Source organism: Oryza glaberrima, chromosome 3 (assembly GCF_000147395.1).
Source record: "Oryza glaberrima chromosome 3, OglaRS2, whole genome shotgun sequence".
NCBI lineage: Eukaryota > Viridiplantae > Streptophyta > Magnoliopsida > Poales > Poaceae > Oryza > Oryza glaberrima.
This window is the reverse complement of record NC_068328.1, coordinates 5414590-5435328: the sequence shown is the minus strand read 5'-3', so window position 1 is coordinate 5435328 and position 20739 is coordinate 5414590. Positions and strand designations below refer to the sequence as shown.

The following is a 20739-nucleotide window of genomic DNA, read 5'->3' as shown; positions in this document are numbered from 1 at the left end:
AGAGAAAATTGTTGTGTGCGTGCGGGGGCTCGATCACGCACACTTGTTGCTTCCACTAAGCAGTGGCATGCGTGCGTAATGGGTTAGAGCCTTTAGGCCGCCCTTTCACAAACTATCTTAGACTCTCAGTCCTTAAATATTCTAGCTTAAAATTTTACTAAATTTCAGCCCAATCCTTATATTTTGTAGACTAAGAGGTAGGGCTCATTACCACCCCTACACATGCCTACAAGTGTACGGACTCGATCCCACAACCTTACTATAGTTAACCTTAAAATATTAAGATGTTTTTCTGTCGAAAGTTGTATAGATAATTCCAATTATATTTCTTCACATCGTATAATCTAAGATTGATGAATGCAATCGATTTTGCTAAACATCCGTCGGGTGATTTCTTCTCTCATATTTGATGTTTTCTTGGCCGTAGGATTACACCGAGATTAGTGCAGGAATGACGACGTTTCTCACTTCCATATCGCGCGCGCTCTCTCTCTCTCTCTCCCTTTCTTTTCTAAATAAAAGTTGATTTCTTTATATGTCAAAAAATTAAGACATTTGAAACTAAAATAAAGAATGTAAAATTAATCCTATTCCTATATAACTAAAATTACATTTGTAAATTCAGTTGATATGATATGTAAGTCACTGTATAAAAATTGTTGTGCAAGTAAATATGTATTTGCTATTTTCTTTAAAATATAAAATTACAGTCATATATAACTAAATTACATTTGTAAATTCAGTTACTGACATGTAAGTACACTGTAATTTTAATAAAAAAGTTATGCAGGTAAATATGTATTGGTTATTTTCTTTTATAGTCTGTTGGATGTAAATGTAAGGGTAAAAAAAATCTGAGTGATTTTTTTTTTTTAGAAATCACCCGATAAATTCCGTCGCCCATACGAACATGCAATAATTTGCCTCTTATATATATTGATGCGACGATCTGTCCACACAGGACGAGTACATGAAAAAGGAAAAAAAAAAAACTTCAACAATCTTGGATCATCTGTCCGCTACGAAGGAGACGAGCTTGCGCGAGTTGATTACGGACTACTTGCGCCACGGCCTCACTGTCCGGCCTCCTTCGCCGTGGCCTCCTTCGTATAGCCGTCACTGCCTACTTGCGCCGACGACGACGGGACGTACGGCCGTGGTGTTCCGCGACGGGGAGCCGCACACGTCCCGCCACAGCGCGGTGGTCGGCACGGCCATGGTGCGGCTGGTCGACGCGCTGGTGCACGGCGGCGGCGATGACGATGACGACGATGACGGCGGCGGGTACTACTACTTCGCCTTCGGCTGGGAGTGGGAGAAGCCGCTGCTGGAGGGGACGCTGGTGTTCGACGAGTCGGTGGCGCTACAGGGGTGGCGGCTCCCGCCAAGTGGCGGATCCACCATTGGTCTATGAGGTTTCGAGAGTCCACTATCCGTTTTGTAACTATGAGAGACTCTACAAAGACCTCACTAAAATTTTCTGTCATACGTCTATTAGAAAAGAGGGCTATAATTTTGTATAGTTTGTTCAGACCCTTATGTTAATCTTTCCTAGATCGATCCCGGAGCCGGGGGAGGCCGCCGGCGGCGCAGAGCCAGCGAACGTCGTGCGCGGCGTGGTGCGCGCGCGTGCTCATGTTCTTGACGGTGCAGTGACTACCGGAGCTCGTCGCTGCCTAGCCGCATTTGCATTGCATGCTGTCAGCCTGCATAGAACATTCGCAATCAGCAAGGACTCAGATCACCCGTTTTGTTTGCTCTACGAAACGAATTGCCTTCAAACTTTTGGTTTAGCTCAAATTTACTATTGTCAGCAGGAAACTTGACACTATATAAGGGTGTCAGGGTGATAGACAAAGTTGTTCTGATTTAATTATGTTATCTGGTTTGGCTCCAATTTACAATTGTTATCATGAATCTTAAGACTTAGGGTGATAGACAATTGTTCTGATTTAATTATGTTTCTTTATTGTGGCATTTGGTACTGCCAGTGTTTTCAGAAGCTTCTCTACTATGCTACAGGAAGCCCCACGGAGAAAGATACAACCTCATCTCTTTGCTTGTGTTTATGCTTATCAGCCAAAATTTGAATTTTCAATCTTAAATTTAAAGTTGATTTTAGGGTTTTTTTTTCATCAAAGTTTATTTTTCAGCCTTTGCTTTTAAATCGTTAAGAACATATATATAAAAGATTTATTCACAAACTATTTTTCGTTTGCAAATATGCCGTTTGGCTTATTCCCTCGATAAACGAAACAATGAGGGACCTAGATTTGAGTCAACCAAAATAGGCCCAATTTAGCACTGCTATATCCTCTGCTGTGGGTTCTAACTTATGCCAGGTCGGCCGAAGATGTGGCGGACGACCAATGTCATTAAGATTGGGAGGAAAGGAAGTACAAAATGTGTTACATTGACAAGAGAATGTCGAGTAGGTCCGAGGCAAAATGCCCCGGTCCCGTGAACAAAGAAAGGCCCAAAATCTGGGCGGAAAAAACTGTAGATTCACTTAATTACATTGGGGAATGATTCCTGCCAACTAAAATCTTACATATTGTATTCCGTTTTCCAAATGTCAATGGCAGTTGCATCACTGCATTGGGTTTTAAGAAAAGGGACTGCATTTATGACATCACATTTTGTACACCGTAGATTAAAAATCTTACAATGTAAACTTGCACTGTAATTAGGATAAAAACGATTGATTACCTAAAGGAAAAGATAAGAGAGATAGAAACATACTCTTTTTTTTTTGAGGGGAAGATAGAAACATACTTACATATAAGCAAAATAGCAATTAATAAGAAGAAAGTGACTGAAATCCAGCTAAAAATGTGATGTGTTTTTAGCGAAACTGTAAAATGGGTAAATAACAAAGTCAAAGGGATACTGAAAATAATCCTGAAAAAACTTTGCAGTTGATTTGGTAAAAGATCATACTACCTCCGTTTTTTAATAGATGATACCGTTGATTTTTTCTCACATGTTTGACCATTCGTCTTATTCAAAAATTTTATGCAAATGTATAAGATATAAATCACACTTAAAGTACTATGAGTGATAAAACAACTCATAACAAAATAAATTATAATTACGTAAATTTTTTGAATAAGATGAATGGTCAAATATGTGAGAAAAAGTCAACGGCATCATCTATTAAAAAACGAAGGGAGTATTAAAAAATCAAGAAAATTTCACTCTTCTGGAAATCAGCAAGGCAAACATTAAAATGTCTAAAGCTGCTCTACCGATGGAGTAAGCCACTGCAGCAACACGTATACGCCAAAAAGGATAATGATATACAGCAGGTAATTGCTTCTGTACAGCAGGAAGATATGATGAAACCCTCAAGTTACTGGGCGTCGAATGCAGCAGGTAATTGCATTTGCAATAGCACTGTGGTTTAACTATTTTCTACATGAAATGGTGCAACCCGGATAAATCAATGTCGCTGCAAAATTACTTATGAAACATCGTGGTAAAAACAAGACAACCTGATAAATTTACAGATTACGTTTACCTAGAACTATGGATATTTGTCCAATCCACGATTTATGTAAACACCACCAGCATCCTCTTATTTTATTGCATGATGACGCATCTCGGACTGGGTAACCTCCGGTAAGGTTACAATATTGCACCACCCCCATCTTCCAGAAGCAGGATGTGAAATAGCTTGTGTAGCGTCCATCATATATATGTGCATCGCTCACATTTGACACTTGACAGTACAAAGCTCCGTAGCCTGAGAATGATGCCATGTTAAAATTCTAACTTCTCATGTGGAGTCTTTCTTTGGTGCTGGAGCTGTAGGCCCTGGTGGGCGAGCCAAATTTAAGTTTTGCATCTCACTTGCAAGAATCGCCCTCCTTTCTTTCAAAAAATTGAGCCGGTTTGTCAGCTTGGCTAATGCAAATGGCACTGCCCCAGATTCCTGAAATAATAGCAAGCACATACAACGGTCATCACGAACTTCAATCCACGAAAGTGGCAGTAAATAACCGCATTTCTATAGAGGATACTAGCAGTATACTTATAGGACACAAAAAGGCCAAAGAAACATACATTACTATATCTTGCCGACTAGAAGTGATATCGGTTGAGGGGTCAGTGAGATTACCTCTGTTCTAGTGCTCGAATAGGCATTTGATCCAAGCCTGCCTAACAGTGGATTGTTTGAGTATTGTTTCTGTGCAAGGTTCCACTTTGATGTAAATGATCCATCTTGGCCATCCTTCATAATCCCACCCTTAGAAGATAAGATCCTTTGAGCCCTTTGGCTGATGGTACTTGATTGTTCATTGGATGCAATACCTACGCAAAATCACATATTTGAACTACTAAGAGTGTTGTTTCTTTGGATTTATTTATTTTTTAAAAAATGAGCAGGGATTATATTTATCATATTTTGTTGATAATTAGTACTCTTTTGATGTTTGTGGAGAGTTGGCTTGTCTATGGAAGAAGATGAATGTTGTGTGGTTTGCTTCCTTGATTGCTCAATATCTGCCTGAAATGTGACATAAAAAATAACTTAATGATAGAATTGAGACCATGAATAACTAAAAACACACCCAGAACTGACTGCACACTCATTGTTAAATCCATCGAGCTGGATATTTCCTACGCAATCTCGTCTTTTTGCTTGGTTGTCTACAGCAATGAAATATGCGCGATTGTGATGTAACAAGGATATTTACTTTTTTTTTTTCCTGCACATTTTTTACTGGGCACCTCTGCGCATATTCAGGCAGACATAACAAATGTGACTAACTTTGTTACACAGTTTCAAAAACATCTACTACTATGAGACATGCACATGCAATAGTCGTCCTGGATTTGGTGTTAAGGGTATAATATATATGCCATGGGCATTTTAGTCTTTTCCAATCTATTGTACAAAATATATGTTCAGTGGGCCTAACTCAATTGCAATAGAATTCATTCCCCATTCCTCTCTTCTTCTCCTAAATTAACATGTGTCTCTAATAGTCTTACCATGTCTGTAGCCGATGCCATGTCAGACATAGAATTGGGCCCAACATTTGATGGTGAAGTATTCTGTTCATCTCTGCAGAAAGGTAGCCCACAAGTATGTTCCCTTCACAATTCTAATTGGACAACAAAAGGCTACATAAAGTGCTAAAATACCACAGAACGCTGAAAGATTCTTACTCGAAAAGCTTGTCTGTACTTAGGAGTCGTTTGTTGCAAGAGTCACATAATGAGGTGGAGCTCATCTGGACATGGTTGTTGAGTTGTCCACGGAGATCAGAAACCTTTTGCTTCAAGTTCAAAATATCAGCTTCAGCAGTAGCAACTTCCTCAAGATCAGCCTTAGTCTTTCATTAGCAGAACAAAAAAAATAAAATAAAATGGTGGGAAAACACTTGTACTTTAACTCGACAATAAAATTTTAAAAAGAAAACCTTGCTATCAATTGTTGATGGGAAGGACACCTGTCCTCTACGCAAATTCATCAGCCCAGACTCCAATGAGGCCCTCAATTTTCTCTCCTTCTGTAGCTGATCCCGCAAATTTTCCACCTGTTGTATGAAAAACAATTTCCGTTTAACAGAGATTTGCATATTTCAGCCAGATATTGAAGATGTATAAAATTTCTGGTGATCTTAACATAATGTAAGGATTTCTTATGGAGATAAAGAGACTTAATCATAAAATCTACCTGGATGTTCTGTTTCTAGAAAAAAAATACTTTTCCCATAGTTTGAGCTCTTACTTCTTTTTCAAGTGCTAAGCGGCGTTCATGCAATTCTTCTTTCCTCCTTCCAAGACTTGCCTGGAGGATTGAATTTTCTTTCACCTGAAATAGACATCACTTTGTCTCATGCAGGAGAATCTGTTGGTACATAATTTCTCTGTAATCCTTGGGAAAAGACTGTACCTCCTTTGTAATTTTAGATTGGAGATCCGTCTTGTTGTTCTCAAGCTTCTCAATAAGAGTCCTGTTGAAAATTCAAATTGAAAGAAATAACTCAAAAGTTATCAACAGTGTAAAAGCTGCCCGATATCTTCTTCTTCTTCTTCTTCTTCTTCTTCTTCTTCTTTGAAGTTTCCAACTATTATTGTTTAAAACTTTAACGAAAGATAAGAGGTAAACTCTAAATGGTACAAATTTTACAGAAGCAACTGGAAAAAAATCACCAATCATGCAATGAAAGAACCAAAAAATTCCAGGAATGATTTTGGAAGTGTGCTTGTATTTTAACGCCACAAGCTCTTGCTTTTCCCCCATCCACTACTGATCCTAATGGGAGTGGAAGGTAAGTTCAAGAAAATGTTGTAGGAGGAGAAAATATGAAAAACCATTTATAATTAAAAGTTATCAATACCATATTAGCACATCCCATACATTTAATTGACGCAATGAGAACAAGTGAGGTGACAAGTAAAACCTAAAAGAGTAAGCAATATTACTTATTCACAAAATTACCCTAACAAAAGTCAATTATTCCCACTGTTGGTCCACCATCAAAGGAGTAGTTAGTTATTGAGAGAAAGATGGAGATTAAAGAGATGAGGTATAAATATAATTGCAAGTAAAAAAATAATTTGAAGCATCTAAAGAACATAACAAGAATATATAGCTGGCTACTTACTCATCATCACTGCAAAAGTCAGTCTCATCTGCCGACAGGTCTCTTCTTGCCTGTAAAGAATGTATTTTACTTAAACTATAATATTATCCTAGCCTCATCAATGTGTAGGAGTATGCAGATAACAATTGCACATACTGAAGCACGGCCCAATAAGGTCTTTTTGCTCTTATTTCTTGAGCTTGATTTCTCCATAAATTTTGCTCTTGATGATGATGCGCGAACATTTGACTTTTCTATTTGATCTGTGGATCCATTTGATTCGTGTAATTTTCGATGGGATGGATCATTGCTCTCCATTTGGGAAGTATTCTCCACTGGTGGAACAGAAGAAAATTGATTAGTGTCTTCCCTTAGCACACCATGTTCTGTTCTTGCTGCTTTCTTAGGAGGTTGAAAACCCTTATCATTACCATTAGATGCCTTGCCAGAGTTATTCCTTTTAACCTAGAAAATATAGATCAAGGCATTGTAAAGACGACATACAAATTGCAAGAGCAGCCAGAGACACAAATTGAAAGAACAGTAACAGACAGTGGGGTAGCAGCTATTGTAGTACAATCGCAGCAGCATAACAATCTGATACTGCCCTTCAGCATATTCTAGTTTACATACATTTCAGGTTCATTATTAATTTGCTCTACATTTCAGCATATTATGGTTTAAACTATTAAACAACATATTCTGCTACTAATGTTATGTAAACTACATACACTTTTTTTATATAAATATTACATATCAAGATTGGAAAAAATTGACCTGACTCATAAAAACTTATATTTAGGAGTGAACATAGTATAAGAAGTTAATCCATGTATGCTAAAAGAAAGACAAGGAGGATAATTACAATACAAATTCAGCAGTTAACCATTGAAATAAAAGGGAAAAGACATGGGCAGATCATAAAGAACTACAAAAGGGAAATCCCCTCATTGCAAGGCCTTTCAGACACAGCATACAGAGTGCCTTATTTGTAATGCCTGAAATCAAAATAATGACTAGTTGAAGTACCTTGTCATCACATTCACTGCCACCAGAGGAGTACTCAGTATCATCTTCCATGTCTTCTTCAATGTTATCTTCACCAGAATCATAAGAGCCATCCACATCATTATCCGTAGAATATTCCTTGTCAACATCGCCATCTTCTGAATCAGTATATGCATCTGAAGAGCAGGAACCGTCTTCCAAGTCCTACACAGGTAATTTCTGAATTAGAATTCATGAAGAGTCAATGCAGTATAAATTCAAATGGAACTTGACCTTATAGGAAGGAATGCATAAAGGAAAAGGAGGATACATCAAATATCTCGTCGTATTCCTCGAGCATAATGATGACAATTGCTTGAGCATGGTTGGCAGCAGCTGCAGCTTGAAGCAGCTGGAATGAACCATCCCCAGCCATACTAAAGTCACTATCAATTTCACATTCACCGAGAAGAAGAGGTCGGAGAAGGAGTGGTGCCATGCAAGCCGCCAAAGCCGATGGAGACATCCTATTCACAGCTTTGTGTGATCCAACAATCTGCATCATCTTAAGAATCCTAAAAGAGCAACAGTGAGTTTTGGAGTCCATCAGTAAAATTTGAAGATATTATACTGTACTAATGTAAAGCTAACTCCCAACAAAATAATGAAAAAATGACAAGAAATGAGGACTGTTTCATCACGAATGAAAACCTCAGACATGACATGGAGGGTGTTAACTGACAAGAAATTTCAAATCAAAGCATCCAAGGTGATACCTCTGCAATAGTTGCTGGTTTGGTTCCGGAAAAACTTCATAAATCACTTTACTCATAGCATCAAGCCTTTTTGTTTTGTCGGTTCCTGTGCAATCAAACATCTTTATCCGTTTGTAATTCTAAGAACATCAGCATGTTTCAGGTTAAGGGCATGTTCTGAGCTGATTTTAGCAAACATCAGTTAAATGCAAGACTACATTGACTGGTTGTTTAGGTGATAGAAAAAAATATCAAGTCAATCTTACGGTAAGCTCCAACCAGCGCAGTGCAACATGGTGCAGGAACAGGAGATGATGGCATCTCTCGAAGAACATACTGTAGCAAAGGAAAACCTAAATATGTTACTTCAAGGAATGTGGTAAGTCTATTTGTCACAATATAATCAACAGTTGCCAAATAAATACCTTGATACAGTCACCAATAACATGTGCATCCTCTTCTGGGGAGAACTCATTTTTCCCTACATGATTTAAATGGTACATTTTTATCATGTGAACAGGACAAAAAAAATTAAGGATCACATGTTAACCAATGCTTAATGGCTTACAAGTGACAAAAATATCCTTATGAAAAGAACACTTCATTATTTTGATTAGAGTAACACTCATCAGGCTCTTAGATAGAAGAGAAGGGAAAGGGGCAGGGCGAACGAATTACCCTTTTCATAGTCTTGGACTCTGCGTTTGACTTCTTCAACATCAGCAGACTGACGGAGGATTCCTTCCACCTTGACACCTACAAACAGAGTATGTTTCTGCTTGTCACTAAACCATAGGATTAGTAAACATATGTACAATTCTTTTAGTTTGTTAGACAAGTATCGTACTTCTACTTTATTGTTGTTTGATATAACTAGGATATCATGAACACAAATAAGTGAAGGCCATTTGCTGATTAATTACGATTAGACAAACACTCACCATAATCTTCAATGAACTTCAAGGCCTTCTCCAGGAAAGATGGACTACCATCAGCATCTACAAGGGCAAACTCTGCAGGTCTACCAATAACAGATTTGTCGTCCGCTGCAATGGAAACAGTAGGATTTGTTTGTTCAAGTTGAATGTAGGAATCTCAACCCCCCTAACTGGAATCTAGTACCTCAGATGGTGAACAACTGATGAATTTATCATAACTTACGCTGTTCAGCTGGAGCTTCAGCAGGCTCTGCTATGTCAGTGCTGAAAATTGGATTTTGGCCAACAGCATTTGCTACAGCAGGTGCTTGTGCCAGAGCATTCTCTAATGCACTTTTCCACTCATTGAGCTCTTCTGTAGTTTCTGCCTGCTCAGTGAAAATCATTCCATTAAGTATGATAGGTGTATCAAATATGAATGGAACAACTCCTTGCTGTTGCATGATCTAATCACTATCAAACAGTTGGTCTGCCGGTGATGATCCTCCCCTCTCTTCCCTAGTATTTTTTGCTGCATTAATTCCTGACACTCATGGGTAGCAGTATGTACTGCCAGCAAACACTGACAATAGTATGTTGAGAATTGAAACAGGTGTGCTACCAACCTTCAGAGTGAAGGTACGGCCGTCACGGCTATCAGGAAATAACACCGTTAAAAGTTTCCTGTCTTCTTTGACCACAACACTGAAACCATAGCTCATGATTACATAGCTCAGATTACAGGAATTTTAGACTTTCAACAAAATTTATTTTTTCAATATATACCTTCCGGTGTTATTCAAGTCAATTCCACCTAGTGTAACAACCGGTTCATTTCCTCTGACAGGTGCATTCTGAAATTAAAGCAGAAAATTGGGATGAGTTATCATGGTTATAGATACCCTAATCTGTTTAAGTTTGCATATTATCAAACAAATCCTCATGATATTTCACCAACTATCCGAAACATACATTATTAAGAACAAAAAAGTATGCTTACGAAATTATTGTAATCATGTTTATCCTCTTCAACATGGCTGCACTGACAGCCAATAGCCTTAGTGTTTGCATTGTCACTTTTCATGTCCAAATAGTATGCAAAAGAATAGGTATTCTACTTCACATTCAGGTCCACATATTATTATTTTTCATAATCTCTGTAAGTATAGGTCATAAACCATGACCAAGCCAGGATGCTATTGCAGGGGAGTGCTGAACAGGTACAAATAGCATTTTTTTTTAAAAAAAAATCCTCTGTCCTATTCCTGAATATACTACAATTATAATTCAATTTCGTTAGTGCTCAAAGTTCAAAATGACTACTGTGCTCATCAGGTGTTAAACTAATGTTATCATGACCAGACATATATAGGGTATATCTATATCAAGAGGCCCCAAAACAGAACCTAGAAAGACCAGCAGAGACTATACCTCCAGTGATAGCAATGCAATGAGTAGGAACGTAATACGACAAAAAAGACTTAGAGAAAGACAGGTCAAAGGCTAAAGCAATAGAAATGCCTCGTGTATCACAGCAGACCTAGCAGTTTAGCATTGCTAAAACTTTTTAATTTACAATGTAAAAGTATGCATACCATACAGCATGCTTCGTTACAACAAACATTATCTTAGCTTGAATAGCAAAATAAATCATCCACATTAGCTTGGTGAATGAAGAATGGATGTGAAGGAACACAACATAGTACAAGTACGATATAATACAGTACTAGGTCAAAAAAGGCAGATCACACAAAGAACTACTGTAATATATCTTACAGGATCACTTCTGAAGAACACTAATGATGCCCTTGTAAGAATAAACCAGCGCTTTTTCCATGTTGTCCAACCAATTCCTGTTACTTATCACTTTTAGTGAAACATGAAGAATACTGTAGATACAAGTACATTAAACTTCCAAGAAAAGTCTCACGTGTGTGTGTGTGTGTGTGTGTGTGTGTGTGTGTGTGTGTGTATATATAGAAAGAGTCAGTAGGTAATCAAGCTTCTAATTTGTCACATGCAAAAGATAAAACTAATCATCCTGAAACTGCATGAAGAAGCTCCCAACAAAAAAAATTTCAAAATAAGCAAAGCAATTTTTTTAGCTTGACTCTCTTTACTCTTATATGTGGGGCTTAGTACGGTTAAATGATTCTGAAGCAAATAGAAGTTTGGCATTCCAAGGAATATTTGTTTGTGTTACACTATGCTGAAACTTTTAAAGGATTTGATTTTTAGAGAGGCAATACCTATAAGCTCTCTAGGTCAACTAAATAATAAAAGCATTGTATATTGATTTACTTTTTGTACTTGATACTAGAGAGACAAATGAATCATGGTCTTCTCCAGTCTAATGTGCCAATCAAAACAATTGTCAATTTTGTAACCGCATAATAAAAGCTCATAATAATTTATGATGCTACCAAAACACCCATGACAGATGGTATTATTGACATTAAGAGTCAAGACATTTTCATAGTTGTGTGACTTCAGGATAGTGTGCTATTGGTTCTTGTGTACTTGAAGTAGCGAGACGAGGTTATATTGGTCTTATTTAGCCCATTGCACGGACAATATTCATATCCATAGATATATTACTCGAAGCTTTCTACCGCAAACATTATTCTGATGTAACACTGTATCTGGTAATGCTAAAAACAGAATTTATTCAACCATTACATATATAACCACAAAAACATACCTTTAGATGAGAGCAGTAGATGCCCACTCTTAAGAACCTACATCAGAAGAGTACTTAACATTGGTTATGAAGATTTGTGCACATGACAACAAAGCACACAAGCAACCATGTCTACTCCTTTTTTCTACTGAACATAACTCTGAGCTAAGCTAACCCACCCCCACCCCTTTCTTCTATGCTCACCAAACACCAAAGCACAAATGAGACATAAGAACATAAAAAGTGAAGTTTCAAGTATGAGGCAAGCGGCAAATACAAAGCTTATGTATCTATAGTCAATCTGATAATTTTGCTGTGAATCAGTGATGTGTCAAGCAGAGTATCCCTTGCTCAAGTAATGTACAATAAATCATTCGCAAGGTTATTTGTAAATGCATGTCATAACTTTTAAGTGCAAGATCTCACAAACCTGGCAATTAGGACAACTAGTTGGCGAACTGTCACCAGTTTCAGATGTGTTTGGGTCTCCTTCCCCACACCGGCAGATCTTGTACTGACCTGCATTCTCAGCAGTCTGTGAAGATGATACCTATCAAAAGTATGAAATAAAAGGGAGTGAATACTCACACTAATGCCACAATCAAGAGATGTATCTGACCTTGTGAAACTCACAAAAAAGCTTTTCCATGACAGTAGTATGAACACAAATAGTGTTTAATGTAATGTCATAAAGTGGTCTTTAGACAAAATGCTAATATTTTGCCATAGAGAGGTGCTATAGAGCAACAGTGTATTCAGAACTTTCATTGTCAAGACTGCTTAAAGATTTTGAAATGATATTTTGTGCTTCAGTGAGATTCACTCTTTATGCCTGAAGAAGTAACTGGCGACTGCTAAAATATTGTCTTAAACTAGCATCAATATAACTGTATTGAAACATACAACAGGGATTCACCCTGATCAACAAAATGAGACCTTCACCTTGCTCTTCACTTTAAATGAATTGAACTAGTCCAGTATCTCAAAAGCCAAATGAAAATGAGCCATGGAGAAGATATAGAAAAGGAATAACTATAAGGAAAGCATATCCCCACTTACTTGCTGATATGGAATCCTGAACTCCGAAGCTGACATTGTCCTCTAGATGGCTGACTTATGAACGCACCAGGATGTTTTTTTTCCGCCAATGAGTTGATGTTTCTCTAGAGACTGATAAACTTGTGATAAATTTATGATACATTCTTATAAAATAAATAATATGGCACAATGATAACATTAACAGTCTTCAAAAAAAATTAAACTTCAATAACTAATCCTGAAAGTTTCACTTTATTCAACGGTAAACTGAAATTCTAAATGTGATTAACCATTTGATTGGCCCAATATTTTCTTTAATACTAGTAAAAATTATGTATGAGGTGACAGAATCCAGAACGAAGTGAGTTCCCTGTAAAACACAAAATTGAACAACGGGAATAAGGATTTACCACAAGAAATTGAAGCATGCAAACTTATTTATTAGCCCCTCATGCAGTAGCTTCAAATCTGTCGAGTTGGTTTCCACATCCAACCTAAGCATTAGCCTATAAGCTTTTAAGCCGTTAGTTGGACCTGGGGATGATTCAGATCAAGAAAAATCACAACAGAGAGAAGAAATCACAGGTATACATAAACGAAGTTACAAATTAGAGTAAAATGGCAAGACTACTGTCATGCAGCTGGAATTTAGGTTCTGTTATGCCGCACATAAGTTTAACTTTGTTTCGTAATGATATTATGGAATAGTGAACACAACTTAAAATTTCCAAGTGGTGCCTACATACACGAGCATAAATGCATGATTTCTAAATACACCTTAAGGCATTAAAGAAACATTTCTCAGACAAACATAAGATATATTTGCACTTCCCATAAGGCTGACGAGCCAAACCATTTAATAGAGTCTGAAACATTGCACATTCGAGCAGATATACGAAGATCAAAATAGTAGGTAGTTATGCTTAAAGCTCCAAACGGAGTCCATTGAATGAGGCATCCGCTTGATCAAATCAACGACCAAATTCTCTCCGAAGCACAGATTTAAATGAGCGAAAGCTGCAATGTACGCCAACCAATCCCAAAATTACCATAAGCGAAACACCCCGTCCTACCTACGGATCAAACCTTCGGCTGTATCCGCAGCGATCAGCGTATGTAGCTTACGCAATCCGAAATTCAGAATCACCACATCAAGCAGAAATGCGAGACTCCTTCCACCTCTCTCATGTCAATACTTCCCCCAGCGAGGGAAACAACGCATGCACATCCCATTGTCGAATCAAAAAAAAAAAAGGTGCACTCATCGCAAATTCACGATGCACATGAGAACATATTTTACCCACCACTGCCCGCATTTCGATCACCAGCCCATAGAGGATTCGCAGATTGCACCGCTACGAGAAGAAACAGAAACAGAAACAGAAAACAGCCGGAGGCGGGGCAATGCGGCTCACCTGCGAACCACCACGGACGCGATCAGGAACCCTCTCGTGGGAGCACGCGCGACGCCATCGATCCCTCCCACCGCCTCCTCCTCCTCCTCCTCCTCCTCCTCCTCCTGGTTCTCCCCTTCTCTTCCGCTCCTCTCTCTCTCTCTCTCTCTCTCTCTCTCTCTCTGGCGTTCTATTTCCTTCGCCTCTCGCCCGGACTTTCTGCGGGGGGCTCTCTCTCTCTTTTGGCAAGGGGGCCAGGGGGGACGAGACGCGTCCCACTGCAGGGTGGGCCCGGTGATAGGTTGGGGCCCACGTGTCAGAGCAACGGTACACAAACTTCCAATTCCCCTTTCTGCCATCCCGAGTCCCGACGAGCGAGGCGGGTGCGGGACATGGTCAAGCGATCTGGGCCGTGGGTTCGATGGCGCGCGACACGTGGCGGACGATCGAGGGGTCATGTCTGTCGTGCGTAGTGGGAGGCATGTCGTGAGTGAACGGGGGAAGAACAGGTTCCGATTTTGCGGGGGCCATGGACAGTCTCTTACTAGCTGGGCTCCATTTCTTTGAAAATTATATTTTTCTTCTTTCTTTTCATGGAGAAATTTATATTTTCGTTTACTCCCATTAAGGCTGCGTTATTTTTTAAAAACACGGTACAAACGTAGACGCTTACAACGTGCGCATACTTTACCCTTATGAACACACACATACCCCTATGAGCAATTTCGAAAACTAAGCTAGTATATCTTGATATTGACGAAGTCACCATAAACGTTTCACAGTCAACAGCCACGTCGTCTACCATGAAAAAAAATTAGCCGCAAATACGAGAACTCGTGTCTACCACTGAAAGGCTGCGTTATTTTGTGCGTTTTGGCTTGGAGTTTCAAGTCATTAGCACCATGAGTGAGCATCATGATTGTAAAAACACGCTCCATATGCTCTGTATTTTGTTTCTTCAGAAACCAGACGACCAAAATGTTCATGCTATTGCTCCATACAATAGGATCAGTAAACCATCAGGCCAATGCTTTAGGTACTCTTGGAGCATAGCAGCATGCCAGCATTTTCTATGTAATGAAGATATATTGAAACAATTGCATGGAAGTGTGCACAGTAAAGTTCAGCTTGGCCCTATAAATCGGATACTGGTCGCAACAGAATTGAAAAGACTTAACCAGACAAGCATTGGTCAATATCCCCGTACAAGCATGGCAAATAGTAGTGGCAGTGGCAGAGATAAGAACTGCACTTCTTACCATTACCAAACCGAAGTGTACAATCCCTCCTCCAGGGTTTTGTTCAGATGCAGCAACAGATTACGATAAACACTTGATTACTTGAAAGTTCAAACATTGTTACCCACAATTTCCACAAACCACATTGAGTCATTGCTTGCCATATGCCCATACATCGACTTAACAGTTAACAGTCTACTGAGAATCTGAGACAATTTTGGGTGCAGTTTTTTTTTTAAATAATGGAAGCTTTATTTAGACTTAGTTAATTACATCAAGATGATACAATCAAACTGAGTCACCCCCGGCCTCTGCATAAAATGCACACAGCCAAAAAAGAAGAAAGAAATAATTAGAATATCTCCCAAGCACAAAAGTTTAACATAAACATATATCTTAGTGGCTATCAATCCGTAGGCTAAACCGCCACCCATGCTCCTAGGTAAAAAACTCCTGTGCCACCTGGTCCAACTGTCGAGATACCAACGTATATCTTAGTGGCTATCAATCCGTAGACTAGACCGCCACCCATGCTCCTGGGTAAAAAACTCCTGTGCCACCTGGTCCAAACGTCGAGATACCACCATAATAGTATCCTGCAGTCCCGGTTGGTGGAGGATAGCCCAGGTACGTAGCCACCGGGTAACTAAGGTGATAACCTGCAAAGGAGAAGACACCATCTTGTTATCAAAAATTACTCCATTCCTGCTTAGCCAAATGGACCAACACAGAGCTGTTACACCCATCAAAAGCAGATTCCTCATTTCTTTGGGGACACATGATAGACAACTCCCAAACATATGACCAACATTGCGAGGAGGTTTCAGATTAGAAGCCAAATGAATTACAGACCACACCAAGCGAGATAAGCGGCATTGAAAGAATAAATGTTGGATAGTTTCATCCTTGTGACAGAAACAACATGTCTTGCTGCCTTTCCAATTTCTCTTAGCAAGGTTGTCCTTGGTGAGAATTACGCCCCGACGTAAATACCAAAGGAAGATTTTAACTTTTAGGGGTACTTTCACCTTCCAAATCCGTCTATTGATATTCGGAACCCCGATATGTGTTAGAGCTAGATAATGAGATTTGACCGAGAAGACCCCATTCGAGGTGAGGTTCCAGTGAAATTCATCTTGCTCCTATACCAGAACCAAATCAGCTATGCGAGGCAATAGGTTATGCCAAGCAGCTAGTTTTGCACCAATTAAATCCTGTCGCCATGAAAAGCACGGAGGATTGGTTTGGAAAATCTGTGCGATAGTCGACTGTTTATGCCTAACTATGTTATAGAGACAAGGATACTGTTCTCATGAACGAGGCATTACCCAACCATTTGTCTTCCCAGAACCTAACTTGGGAGCCGTCCCTAATCTTGAAGGATCCAAAACGGAAAAAATCCTGTTTGACCTTCATAAGACTAGCCCAAAAATGTGAATCCCCCGCTTTCCAATAGGCTTGAGATAAAGGTTGTGATCCCAAATATTTATTGCGTAGCAGTTGTTGCCATATTCCATCGGTGGTAAGTAGTTTGTATAACCACTTACTAATCAACGCTTTATTCTTTATCTCGAGGTCATGAATTCTTAGCCCCCCTTGTTCTTTGGGACAACAAATAATGTCCCACTTAGCAAGCCGGTATTTCTTCTTATGTCCATCCCCTTGCCAATAATTTTGGGTGCAGTAGATACACAGTTTTGCTTTCTCCGAGTCTTCAAATGCGACGTAAGGAGGGAAGAGAACAAGGCCAGTCGGCCACTGCTACCGCACCCTGACAAATGTGCCTCTGCTTTTAGTTGTCACAACTTGGTTCATCGTCCTCGTCAAGATTGATGCCAGAGATGCTCATTTTCCCTATATTTACTGCAGTGCAAGATAGATACGAATTAGTAGACATTTTCAACAGTCTGCACTATGCACACTGCACACAAATGGAAATTTGTTCTCAAATGAAGCTGGATCGATGATAAAATTGTGGCCACGGGTTGGGAGGTGTAACACTTGGTGCGGAATAACTAAATCATTCATCCTTTACTACTGTGGTGCCGGCATCCTATAAATTTTGAGCATACATGTCTTCTCTGTGTGTAATTATTGGTCTTGCATGGTAGTTTACAACCTGTCACTAATGACTAAACCCCAACACCTCTGTAAGAACAAAAAAACTTATACTATTGATAGAAGGAAAAGAATCTCTCTTACGCACTCCCCAAACAACAAAAGACACAGGTATGTGCTTACCGACTGCATCCAATCCTTTTAGATTTGGCATATACTTGCTAATGTGCTCTTCTGCAGCTTTGTCAGCCTTCAGTGTCTCACATTCGAAGGAGAGTGAAAACTTCCGATTCCCGTGTTTCTTTTCAACCAAACCAACAATGTCATCTTCCCAACTGCACAAAAATATTATTCATTTGGTAAAACTTTGATTGGATAAAAATTCATACTCAGCTTAAAACAAACAATTGATACCAAAAATACAGTCCCCAGTTCCCTCAGGCCATAATCTTTACCATCATTCACTGGTGTCAAACGAGGGATACTAGAGATCACTTCTCATGTAATCCCCTCTTTTCCTTTGTCACACTTTCTTTTACTCGTTAGGACTTATGCAAGATATCTAATTACAGATAAGACAATCAACACAAGTCATAGCGTTTCAGGAATATAACAAGGTGTTACAGTACTAATCTACAACTCCAACTCCATGCCAGTAAGACCCAAAGCTATTATACATTAACATATCTCTGGTTGCTGGAAAAAGTATGCTAAATAACTCATGTCAAAGCTCTGGAAATTGCATGATGGGCCCGACAGAAATTTAATGAAAAACAGAGAACAAAGACGCACCAGATAGCACTTGATACTTGATACAAAGAGCCATTATCCTTCTCTTGGTTCTATTCCAATTCTACTAACCAGAGGACTCGTTCAAAGCATAATATGCTGCAATCATATATTGCTTTCATGTTCACTGTAAACTGATTATGTGCCCATGGAGCCTCAGAAAATGAGTACTAACAGTATCTCAGCAAAATCCTCTTGAAATTGTTGACAAATAGTAAATTCAGCATTAGTTATAATGAAATCCATCCATGACAAAAGGTACTTACCCATGCAAATGGTCAATGTTTTGCAACCGAGCAGCATCATGGCCCCTGCATTCCACCACAACCACCTTCTCGTGCTTGTTCTATCAAATAGGCATCATAGTTAAATGAGAATTTTTATCTGACGAGAAAATATGTGAATATAAAATATCTGCAGGTTAATTCTTATAGGTCCAAGAAAATACAGAACAAAATAATTAGTAGAAGATACACTTGAAGGTGGACCAAGTTAGAATTTCTCACCTTAAAATCAATTATGGAAAGCTTTATCAGGCGGTAATCTTCTCCTCGGCTGCACTCCCTCTCACAAGATATCGCTTACATGATAGACAAGAAATGGGGAAGAGTAATGTAAGTTTCTGAGATTTATATATCTTTCTATCTAGCACAGATACAGATGGGGCGCAATTCCACCGACACCAATTCCCTTATGCTACTCAGAACATATTATCTCACTACGTATCACTTAAGCTTCTATTACATGTCAATAAGGGCATCAGCTGTTAATCTTGATTCTTTTTTCATAAGGCACAAAAGAAACCCCAATTCCTAGATAATAACAGGTCATACAATTTTATACACATTTTCTTTTGAAAAACACAACATAGGTAAGGGCATTATTTGATACTCCTTCCGTTTCACAATGTAAGACTTTCTAACATTGCTTATATACATATAGATGTTAATGAATCTAAACACATACATATGTCTAGATTCATCAACATCTAAATGAATGTGGGAAATGCTAGAAAGTCTTACATTGTGAAACGGAGGAAGTACGATTTATCTGCTTGGTCAATCTTACATGTTTCAGATAGCATAAAAAGACTCCGACATCTCGTGCAAAAGGGTCATGCCATTTTGTAAACACTTAATATTTGCAATCAAATTTCCTTGTACATCACTTGATTAGTTGCATTTCATTAGTGCGATGAGCAAAGGGGGGTTTTGGTGAGAGCGCAGACGATTCAAGCAATAGACAGTTGGATGGAACCAACCCCATGATCGCCACCAGCAAGTGCAGGAATATGGAAAGAGAGAGGGAGATGGATACGTGTGCCGTGGAGGCCGTAGCAGACGGAGTCAGGGAGGCGGATGAAGTGGCCGGAGATGGCGCCGGAGGGCAGGAGCGCGATGGACGCGACGCCTTCCATCGTCTCACTCTCGCCGGAGTCCACCACCTCTTCGACCTGCGCCCCATTGTCCTCCATCGCCGCCTCCGCCGCCGGCTGATGGTCGCCGTTCGCCTGCGGCTGCGGGTCCGAGACCGAGCTCATCGTTGTTCCCCCACTGCGCCGCCGCAGCGGAAGCGGAAGACGGTAACCCCAAGTAAAAATAAAAAATAAAAAAAAAATCTTCGGTAGCCGATTATCACCGTTTTGAAACTACTCCATCCGTCCCAATATAAAGAATTTTGAGTTTTGTTTGCAATGTTTGACCACTCATCTTATTTAAATTTTTTTACAAATATAAAAAACGAAAAGTTGTACTTAAATTACGGTAGATAATAAAGTAAGTCACAAATAAAATAAATAATAATTTCAAAAAAATTTAAATAAGACGAGTGGTCAAACGTTGCAAGCAAAAAATTAAAATCCCTTATATTATGGGATGGAGGGAGTATTTCAGTATAAATTTAAAATTGAACCCGCCAACATTCCATTAAACTTTTCAAAAATTTATTTTTAGAAATAAGATCCCAGTGTGTTTACTTTCAAATCTTACTTCAAGATGTTCAAAAATAGGAAAGCATATTTATTAGTTTGTACTGACTACACCCTCCGTCTCAAAATAAGTTTATTTTCCATTCATCTCGCACATACCAATATGGAACCAAAAGAGTTGAATACCCTATTTTCTCAAATCCTAATGCAATTATTACTCGTTTTATCTATTTTCAATCAACTATTTTCTTACACAAATTAATTGTCTTAAGATGGAGGAGCTGAAAATGAACATGGACGGATAGAGAATATTTTGGGATGCACCAGCTCTCCGTCACATCTAAATCTCTTTTTTAA

The 20739-nt window shown here is 39.0% G+C and overlaps 2 protein-coding genes across 8 annotated transcripts; both read right to left on the bottom strand.

Annotated features, from left to right (window-relative positions):
* Positions 1 to 3130: 3130 nt before the first annotated feature.
* LOC127768902 (rho GTPase-activating protein REN1-like) lies at positions 3131 to 14543 on the bottom strand. Of its 7 annotated transcripts, none has more exons than XM_052294573.1 (27): positions 14392 to 14541; positions 13387 to 13510; positions 12998 to 13108; positions 12369 to 12488; positions 11960 to 11996; positions 11035 to 11111; positions 10045 to 10112; positions 9885 to 9963; positions 9503 to 9647; positions 9283 to 9387; positions 9020 to 9097; positions 8767 to 8822; positions 8608 to 8677; positions 8363 to 8447; positions 7918 to 8161; positions 7629 to 7811; positions 7031 to 7064; positions 6756 to 6934; positions 6621 to 6670; positions 5906 to 5966; positions 5741 to 5824; positions 5460 to 5546; positions 5176 to 5342; positions 4999 to 5071; positions 4426 to 4510; positions 4121 to 4314; positions 3132 to 3934 (listed from the first exon to the last, which is right to left on the bottom strand). In XM_052294573.1, the coding sequence occupies exons 3-27, from the start codon at positions 13031 to 13033 to the stop codon at positions 3779 to 3781; spliced, it is 2553 nt and encodes an 850-aa protein (XP_052150533.1). In that variant the 5' UTR covers positions 13034 to 13108; positions 13387 to 13510; positions 14392 to 14541; the 3' UTR covers positions 3132 to 3778. The 7 variants fall into 7 exon arrangements, with proteins under 7 accessions (XP_052150529.1, XP_052150530.1, XP_052150527.1 ...); XM_052294574.1 differs by having other exon boundaries at positions 3133 to 3934; positions 5176 to 5285; positions 5430 to 5546; XM_052294572.1 differs by having other exon boundaries at positions 3133 to 3934; positions 5430 to 5546; positions 14392 to 14540.
* Positions 14544 to 15860: 1317 nt separating this feature from the next.
* On the bottom strand, positions 15861 to 20047 carry LOC127766043 (uncharacterized). Its single transcript, XM_052291051.1, has 5 exons — positions 19773 to 20047; positions 18962 to 19035; positions 18722 to 18801; positions 17850 to 18001; positions 15861 to 17471 (listed from the first exon to the last, which is right to left on the bottom strand). Exons 1-5 carry the CDS (start codon positions 19993 to 19995, stop codon positions 17401 to 17403), a joined length of 600 nt encoding a protein of 199 aa, XP_052147011.1. The 5' UTR covers positions 19996 to 20047; the 3' UTR covers positions 15861 to 17400.
* Positions 20048 to 20739: the final 692 nt, after the last annotated feature.